This window comes from Urocampus carinirostris, chromosome 2, assembly GCF_059441175.1.
Source record: "Urocampus carinirostris isolate Australia breed hairy pipefish chromosome 2, RoL_Ucar_1.0, whole genome shotgun sequence".
Taxonomy (NCBI): Eukaryota; Metazoa; Chordata; class Actinopteri; order Syngnathiformes; family Syngnathidae; genus Urocampus; species Urocampus carinirostris.
Genome location: NC_142350.1, coordinates 4,789,553 through 4,799,414, shown reverse-complemented (window position 1 = coordinate 4,799,414; position 9,862 = coordinate 4,789,553). Strand labels below are relative to the sequence as shown.

Below are 9,862 nucleotides of genomic sequence, written 5' to 3'. Positions count from 1 at the left end.
TTAATACGCGATTCAGTAAATTAAATTAATCTTATAATTTCATTAATTTTAATATGGATAATTTCTTGTCATATATAAACTATAATTGTAAATTACTATATTTTAAATTTTTATTTTAATGTTCACCATTCATTGACATCATTGAATAAATTGTGTAAATAAATATATCATACAAAGAATATTTAAAAACTAATGTTTCCATTTATTTACTTCTGTCTACGTCTAATGACGTTGCAAAAATTAAACTCGGTACATTGACTATTTTTTATTTTAGTATTTATTATTTCTATTAATTCCCAAATAGAATATACATACAACGTTATCAATATAGAAATAAAATATTTAAAAACTAATCTTTTATAACGCAACGTTTGACGCCGTTTCTTTTTCTTCCATATACCTAACGATAACGTTGAAATAATACAGTAAATTAACTATTTTTTATTTCATTTTAACATTCAGTACAAGTTATCATTCTTTGTTCAATGTATTAATACATTAAAATAGTTACATGATGTTTAAAAAGTAATATTTGAACGCAACGCTTGATTCTTTTTTTTACTTTAGCATACGTCACAATGACGCAATAATCGAAAGCTAAAAAGCGTCAGCTGAGTAGAACCGGTAACTTTTTCGCTGTCGAACCATTAAGTAGAAAAGTTCGACACTGGTTAGTTTTTATTCTATTGTCACTATTTTTGGTTCTGTCACAATTTAACTGAACCACCGCTTCGTTTTATGGCTTTATTTTGTTCGTTGTAAACTTTTGAGAGCATCTTTAGCTTCGTTAGCCTAGCCTAGTTAAATATCAGTTAGCATAGCCTAGCTAAATTCTCAGGTTCGCCCCAGGGATGCGCAAAGGGACTTGCGCCTCGGTATTAATCATTAACGGAACCGGAGGTTCTGGTGCCTGCCCGTCACCCAAATATACCACCTAACTGCGGTTTGCCAACCAACCAACCAGCTCCCAAAGATGACCAGCGACACCGAATCCCTGCTAGTCAGTCTGGCCAACGGCGACAGAGCCCCGAACCCCGGTTCTGACGACAACCGAAGCGGCCCTACCATGAAGACCCTAGCTCGGCTGTGTAGCCGGGACGAGGATGAACGCGCCGCGGCTCTGGAGGAACTCAGCCAAGGGGTTCTAGTGTGTCTGGGTCTGGACCGGCCCGGTTCGACGCGGCTGGGGAAGGAGACCCTTTTGCATCTGCTGCGGTTATCCCGGTCCTGTCCATTGCGGGAGGTTCGAGTCAAGGCTTCTGAGCTTTTGCGGGCAGCCCAGGTAGGTTCACCTTGCTTGGATCGAACTGAGGATATTTTGCTGGTGGTCCCTCGCTATAAAGGACAACATATTTGTCACTGTAACACAAACTGCCCAAAGTTTAGTTAAGTTTCCTATTATTCGCTTTATTCTACTATGCCATACCTGCTGTCGTCTTAATGTCAATGGTGAATGGACTGCATTTATTTAGCACTTTTCAAGTCACTGAAGACCTCGCAAAGCCCTTTGGAATGTACATCAAACTTACCCATTCACTCACACACTCTCACACCGCAAGGCGCCTGCCTACCTGCTTAGCGGTAGCATTTAGGGGTTCAGTGTCTTGCCCAATGGCATTTCAACATTTACTCGGAGGAGCTCTACCTCCTGATCTACTGAATACTTACTTACTCATGCATTGCCACAAAAATTTGCATTTTTAAAATATAACTGATTTATTTTTATATTTTTCTTCACTTGATCATCACATAAATGGCATTTAAAATCAACAATGTTGATAAATGGCTTATCCTGGTCTTATCATCTTGACAACACTTTTCACATTAATCATATCATTTGATAAGATTTTTATACCAAGGCATTTTGGGTAACATTAATCGCATCTCATCATCACGCAAGAGAAATATTCATACATAAAAAGAAATAATACGATTTTTGTGAAGTGTAATACAGTACCGGTATGTATATTTCATTAAATGGATAGATATTTTTTCTTTTTTTCATGTTACAGACTCTTTTAATCTTCTCGCCCTTATCTCCCCGTTATTTTTGATCGTGTGTAAATTTGGTGTTCTATTAATTTCTATGAGAAGAGCCAAATGTCGATCTTGATCTGATGAATCCAGTCTAGCAGGTCTGTGAGTCTGTAGTTTGGATTTTGGTATTGAGGACCTGTCGAATTTGTTGTAGAGATCTGCTTTCAGCTTGTCCAAGGCATTTTCGATATTATTTTGTATATTGTCAATGATATCAACATGGTGAAACATTGTATGCTATTTAATTAGACATGGCACTCCAGGGTAAAGATGTACATAAGAGAAAAATAAAATCGAAGATTGTCAGAATAGGCAAATGTATTTGCAACACACTACTTAGAGACTGGCCCAAGTTGTAATAATAGTGCTGTGAAAAGTAGTGCTATAATATTAGGCTAATGTTATTGCAGTTTTATTTAACTATGTTAACTTGGAACATCAACTTCAGTATTGGCTTACAATATAAGACTAGCATTTAATCTTATAACCATAAAATGACATCAATCACGTTTGCATTTAGTTTTTTTGCCCCCTAAAAAATCTCGTTTAGCCTAAATTGATCACATTCAATAGTTTCAAAAAGCTACATTTAATTTCCTTCGTTTCATCAGACAAGAGGTGATGCAAGACCCGTCTGAGGTGATCAAAACAAGTTGCCCGAGCCACGCCCCCTTTTGGTCACGGTGCGCTGATTTCCTGTTTTAGCCACGCCCCCTATATCATGCAAGAAGCCCAGAGCACATTCACAGGCCTGGATTACTTTAAACAGAACACATTGCTTCATCTTAAAAATTTGAATACTCGTATTAAAAGGATTTTGTCTGCAGGATATGTCGGTGAGTTTTGTTTTTCATGGTTGAAATGTTTTATTTAGGTTCTTAGCCTATTTTAACTGGGGGTGTGTTATGAAACATCTCTCAGATTACAGTCGGAGCTGCTGTAGAACGGTAACTAAGCCTTTGGAATAATTTTTGGAAAGCTAACGGGAAAATTTAAATGTAATTACATGCTTCATTGAATACTACCTTGTTTTAAAAGTCCGAGGCGGCTAACTGAAGTTGTCTTCCACTTATCAAATTCATTCAAAATAAATAAGTAAATCATACCCAGTCTGTGTTAGAATTAGATTTGTCTTTATTATCAATGATAACGTACTGAACATTGTTTATAAGATAGGACGTGGCACAGGATAGACATGCATAAAAGACTTGAGAGAAAAAAAATATGATTACAAAAATAATATAAAAATGTGTAGGCAATATTGATAAGGCGCTGCTTGTAAACTCGATTAAGTTGTAAACACGACATAATCCAATTACATTAGCAGCACCATATCTCTAAAATAAGAGCAGAAAAAAATTAGAATACACATTTTCGGAATAAAATAGAATGTTTTGTCATTGATTATTTCAAATGCACAATATAATTAAAAAGTGCAAAATAATTTATAATAAGATATAATTGTGCAGTGCTCATGTGCAGAAGGCAGCTCCACAGCAGTGATATAAAAGAAAGATAATACCCTGAAAATGAAGACTATTTAAAATAAAGGACTGGATTATCACTTCTCACTACCGCACAAACGTGAACCGTGTTAGTGAGCAATCACTTTGTTGACTCCGTGAAATAAGAAAAGTTACTTCCACAACGTCATTTAACTAATAGAATACAATTTGATTTTTTTTCTCTAGCCCCCCTGATGTGATTCATTTTTTAAATGATCTATGTAAATATTTGACTAAGTAATTGATGAAGCAAGCTCCACGTTGGAAATCAATCGAGATCTTTCACGAAAGCAATTTTACACAAACAGTCAATAAGTTCCCATGGACTTTATGTTGTAACGAGAACAAGTGTTGCGTGACTCCTTTTGACGTGTTCACATCTTGGCAATGATCTCGTCACGTCGTTCTCACTTATCCTCCTTAACGTTATGTCGTTTTCCCCACCAGGAGCAAGGTGTCGAAGTTCCTCGTGCCCTGGCCTCTGGTCCCAGCGCCTTCATTCCTGCCAAACAGGCCAGTAGAAATAATTTACTTTGCCACTAGAGCAAAGACGTCAAACTCATTTGAGCTCAGAGGCCAAATGGTATAGAAAACACTTTCACATAGGGGCTGACTATTAAAATAAGGCATAAAAAGTGTTCCTTAGCTGGAGGGCTCGGGGTCTTTTCAGAGGCTCAAATCATGATTCAGGGATGTGAATTATCTAATGTGATTATATAATGAATATTGAGGTGTTTGTTTTTCCTCAATATTTTTATCCTTTACTCAGATATATGTAGTGTTTATCACCTCTGTCCTTGAAAATAATAAATAAAAGCAATGCAACAGTTGAATTCATTTCAACTACAATTTAACTTAAACAGTGCAGCCGTGACTTTTATTTTCTTTAAAATAACCTCAGGATGGGTTTCCTTAAGGTTCTGTAGTTGATTAATGCTAGTCAGCAAATACAGCTACAGTATGTGCTTTGCGAGTGGCACGTGGCTTTGGTGACATCCACTGGAAATATTTGAAACTGCAGGTCAATGTTTAACTCACTAGTCTCTTGCGCTCCTCTCAGCCTTGTCTTGCAGGCCACAGACAATGATGTGGCAGGCCACATTTGGCCCACAGGCCTCGAGTTAGATGAATATGCACTAGACCTCCAGGGGTATGACATGAAACTGCTTTGACGTGGGGTTTGGTTATTATATTTTTGTTTTAACATTTAGCATCACTGCAAGCTTTGGGACCAAAAATTAATAAAATTAGTATTAATAGTAATAGTAAATACAGTATTTTGTCGCTGATTCGCAAACACCTGACGAAGCACAGTGGATTCTTAACATAAAGTGGAGAAAGGCATTGTGGGAGGTAATTAAGCCAATAGCATATCTGTATTTTTATGATGCAAACCGATAGCAGCCCAGCATTTTATGTCGTTGGCCAACAGCAGCATTTCTGAGACATAACTATGCACAAACATGGCAAAGTTTGAATTTATTAGGTTTTTCGGCACACAAAATATTTTTTGTTGACGTTGTATATTTGGAAAGTGCTGTAAAGAGTGGTAGAATAAAACACAACGTACCACACCACAAAGTGAACATATCCCTGGGGTCTAACTGTTTGTGACCTGGCTCACGCTTTGTCTCAAACAAGAGCTCGGGTCTCAAGCGGCTAAAATGTTCTAATGCTCCTCGGGCAACCTCCTGTTTTAGGTCTTGAAAGATGGTCTGGACCAGGACATTCTCATTGAGTCCTTCCTGTCTTTGGGCCGAGTAGACCACGTCACCATGGTGATGGCGCTGCATCCCACCTACCTCAGCATCTTCCTGAGGACCCACCACGCCCTCCATGAGATGGACGGACCCTTGCCTCGCCACTGGAGACACTACATCACAATCATGGTGGGAGGAGCCCAGAGTGTGCTGTCAAATAACAGGCAAGGAATGTGACCGGTGTTGTAAATTCTCCCCTTCAGGCCGCCGCCCGCCACCACTGTTCTTATGTGGTCCAGCAGCACAGCTCCAGCTTCCTGGAGGCCGGTGGAGATGAGAGCTGGTTGAGCGGATTGTGCCGTGCCCCCGCCAAGCTGAGGAGTCTTAATTGCCTCAACAAGCTGCTGGCACACAGACCTTGGCTTATCACGCAGCTGCACATCCAGGCAAGCATCAGGCTGACTTCAATTGGGTTCCACATTTTCTTGTTTATTTATTGTTTTTCTCACAGGATTTGGTGTACCCTGGCGCCGAACTGCGCTGGTCGCTGGCCGAGCTCATCCACGCCGTCATCTTGATGACACACGCCCACGCACTTTGCTCTTTCGTGTGGGGTTGCAGCCTCCACCCTGAGCCGGACCATGTTGGCGGCCACACCTTTCGCCCGCCGTCGCCCGGACACCCTACCCGGAGTCCCCGCAGCCCTGCTAGCGAGGACGGTCGGCTAGAGGTACGGATGTGCATTTCAAGATTCCCGTGACTGTCAAATTTGAAAAATTGTCTTGGGTGCATAGCAGACGGATGGTGTGGTGGAAGTGGAGGTGCTGATGAAGAGGATGGTGGAGCTGAAAGAGCAGCAAGAAGAAGAGTACACGCAGGAGGAGATGGTCACACGTTTTGAGAGGGAACGCAGCGAGAGCATCCCCACCGGTACTCTCGTTAATAGAAACCAAAAGATGCTGGAGGATCCACACAGAACAGAGAATCTTATATTGCATGTCTCCATGCAGCATTAGTGCGAGGCTCTCCGCCAGAGAGGCTCCTTCACCTGGTAGAGGACCCTGATTTCAGATATGAGGACTTTGCTCCTAGAGGGGAGCAATCTCCGACCACCATGAGAGCTCAGGACTACTCTTGGGAGGACCACGGCTACTCTCTGTTGAACAGACTGCTGCCGGACATGGGACAGCTGCTGGACGAGAAGTTCCAGGTAGCAATCAGCATTGTCCTAACTGCTGGTAACCAAAGCGAACGCAGCCCTAATTGGAACGCAACATTGTGTTTGGCTGCTTTCATGCTACTTCTAAAATAATAAAAGTTGACTTTGTGTGATGAGGTGGTGAGCAACCTGACATACCACCGGATGGCCATGCACGAGGGTGTGGACACGCACACGCTGCGGAAAGCGCTCTGGAACTACATCCACTGTCTCTATGGGATACGGTCAGTACAGCTACTTTGTTTTAACGCTGAGGTATGCTTTGCCAAACGATGTGTTTGTGGCACCACAGGTACGATGATTACGACTACGGCAGTGTTAATGTGCTGCTGGAACGCTCCATGAAGGTTTTCGTCAAGACCGTGGCCTGCCACCCTGAGCAGACCACCGCCGATATTTACAATTCCTTTTGGAAGCAATTCAAGCATTCGGAGAAGGTAGAGATTAATCTTGAGTTTTTTTATTAAATCCGTTTTAAGAGACGCTCTCCACTGTAAATGCCTTATTTTAATGCTTGAAATTGTTGCCATGCTTCTCAAACCTTTTACTTAAAAAGAATGCAGACATTGCTTTCCGCTGGCTTCGTCATTTTTACCCCACACCTAATACGGGGAGAGATTTAACCCAAAAATATTTAAACCTGTATTGTTGACATCTCAAATATGTTTGCTATTTACTCAAGATCTGAAAATCATGCTTGTTGATAAATGCAAAAGTAAGAATACAAATCGCAAATGTAAATCAGAGATATTTGTGGCTCTGCAAAATACATGACTTACAACGGATCTATTTATTTACTGGAGAAGTTGGAAAATTGGCTTCAGAATCCTTAAAAGTGCTTGAATTTGGCCATGCATTAGGTAACTTACTTGAATTGTGTAGATACGAGGAGAAAGCATTTTAAGGGGGAGAAGGGAGTTTTGTTAGATTTCCTGAAGTTTGAGGTGTTGTATTTGAATGAAAATCAGTGTATTTCGCACAAGCTGAAGTATTTACCTGTTGGGCTATACCACTATTACTTTAAAGGCAGGGATCACCGCCTGTGAAAGATGCAGCGAAGGATGAATCAAACTAAACTGATTCATTTTCTAGCCAAACGGGGAGAGAATGGTCAACTGCAACCCATACGTCTTGTTACATAGATTAGATGGTAAACAAACTCGAAGGATGCTATTTGCTAAGCTCGATCATTGTGGTTCATAGAATCCTTATATTGAGAAGACACTTTATAATTTATATATTTGAAACACATTGTGTGATAGAGCTCAATATTTTGTTGGGTTGTAAGGCTTAACGGAATATATTTGCTCAACACCCTTCTTAATTGACTAACCATTGACCCATGTTGGCTGCGGCTGCATCGGCCCGCTACAACGGGTCAGGTGCAATCGACATTTCGTTCTGTGTACATTGTTACACAGAATGACAATACAAGGAAATTATTATTATTATTATTATTATTATTATTATTATTATTTTATGCCTATATAATCTTCAATCAGCCAAGACTAGTTGTTAGACGGATTCTTAGTATTTATGTTCCTCATTAGAATATATTTTTGTTCTCTATATAAGTAGTTGCACAACTTGGTTGTGTCTCCTCTCTACGTCTCTGTAGTGTGCACGAGGCACCGAAGTGCTGGGCTATAACCAAACAACAGCTGACACTACTATTTCTGTTCGTCATTAGAATTAATTTTGATTTTCTCTATAAGTAATCGTACAATTTGGTCACGTCTTCTCTCAACCTCTTTTAATGTGAGTGAGGCACTGGAGAGTTTGTCCAAGATACATTTCTAAGCATTTATGTTCCTCCTTAGAATACATTTTGATTTTCTATAGAAAAGGTGGCATAACTTGTCGTGTTTCTTCTCTACCTCTTCATAATATGCATTGGGCACTGGAGAGCTCGGCCAAAATCAGTTTAATGGCTAAGGATGTAGTGATTGTTGAGCACTCGGATGTTTAAAAATGACTTGTTTTGTATCATGAACAACCCTTTTATCATAGGCACTTTATGCAAAATGTAAATAGGATTTTATGTGCCTTTCTCTAAATGAAGCGTGTTAAAAAAACAAACATGCGATCGTGCATCGGTAGGAAAAAAAACAGCGTGCATTCCTGTTTATGATTAGGGTATGTCAAACAGTTTGTCTTTTTCTGAATTGCTTTGTGCTTTAACAGGGTTCCCGCAGATCCTTGAAAAGTCTTAAAAGGCGTTGAATTCATCATTCTAAAAATAAGGCCTTAATTATCATTAAAATGATTTAAAATCTATTTTTTGAACATCTTAAAAATGTAAACACATTGTTAAGATTCATTTGTGTTTTGAATTTAAAAGATTTAGTAACATTTATCAATTGTCTATTTTTAATCATTCCCCGTTTTAATTTTGTGGCAACATTGCGTGACCAAAATAACGGAACTATCAAAACAGTGATGTGGTTTCAGTCGACCTTTCAGAGCAGACTCATATCTTCGGTCTACTTACAACATACATAGCAGCTTCAGACAAACCAATTACTTTTGACCAAAGGGAAGTTTAAATTTAAGAGGTGGCTGATGAACATTTCTGGCCGTGGCTAACAGCTATGCTAGGTATTGTGTACGAGGCACCATGTATTGTGTGCAAGTAATATTTGTGTTTATGTTCCAATGGTTTTTTTTTTTTTTTGGCTTGATCCTTAATTGGATTTCAAAAGGCATTCAAAACCGTCATAAAAAGATTTAAATTTAACTGGCCTTAAGCTGCAGGGACCCTGTTTAATTACTGGTAGTCTACAATAATTGTAATTAGTTTTAGTCGCTGAATTTTGTGCAGCTACTAATTCCAAAAGACTCATCAACTTCGTAAATATTGAGTGTTATAAAAGTGTTCTTATTGTGTTTGTTTTCCAGGTGCACGCCAACCTGATCGTCATGGAGGCACGCCTGCAGGCGGCGCTCTTGTACACCCTACGAGCCATCACGCACTACATGAGATGACGGCCGGCATTGCCTTTTTGCCAACGCGGAGCCAGCTTTGTTTTTCCTCTTATTGTATTTACATATCTTGTGTTTACAGTGATAAGCATGTCTAAGCAGCATGCAAAGTTAGGTATAATTTCCTTCACCGAATGTATCCCTGCCACTTTATTATCACACACGACAGCATTCATACATTCTGATTTCGTCATATCGACACCAAACCAGTGTGCGTTAATGTGTCACCAGTGACCATGTATAAGTGTTGCAATTTTCGACTACTTTAAACTCCTCTATTTGTGTCGTTAAGTGCACTTTGAGGACTGAGATTACAAAAATATCTTGTATTTTTCTATTCAATAAAGTGACTTGACCAAGAAACACGAGATGGCTGCTATTATTCTGTATTTATACCCCCAGGGCCTGAAATCACCGCA

General features: G+C 39.6%; 1 protein-coding gene across 2 annotated transcripts; it reads left to right on the top strand.

Annotated features, from left to right (window-relative positions):
• Positions 1-572: 572 nt before the first annotated feature.
• sesn2 (sestrin 2) lies at positions 573-9,757 on the top strand. 2 transcript variants are annotated; one of them, XM_088328476.1, is made up of 10 exons: positions 573-1,282; positions 3,990-4,055; positions 5,243-5,431; positions 5,506-5,688; positions 5,754-5,972; positions 6,040-6,172; positions 6,253-6,452; positions 6,579-6,685; positions 6,754-6,898; positions 9,360-9,757. In XM_088328476.1, the coding sequence occupies exons 1-10, from the start codon at positions 974-976 to the stop codon at positions 9,444-9,446; spliced, it is 1,638 nt and encodes a 545-aa protein (XP_088184602.1). In that variant the 5' UTR covers positions 573-973; the 3' UTR covers positions 9,447-9,757. The 2 variants fall into 2 exon arrangements, with proteins under 2 accessions (XP_088184602.1, XP_088184601.1); XM_088328475.1 differs by having other exon boundaries at positions 6,037-6,172.
• Positions 9,758-9,862: the final 105 nt, after the last annotated feature.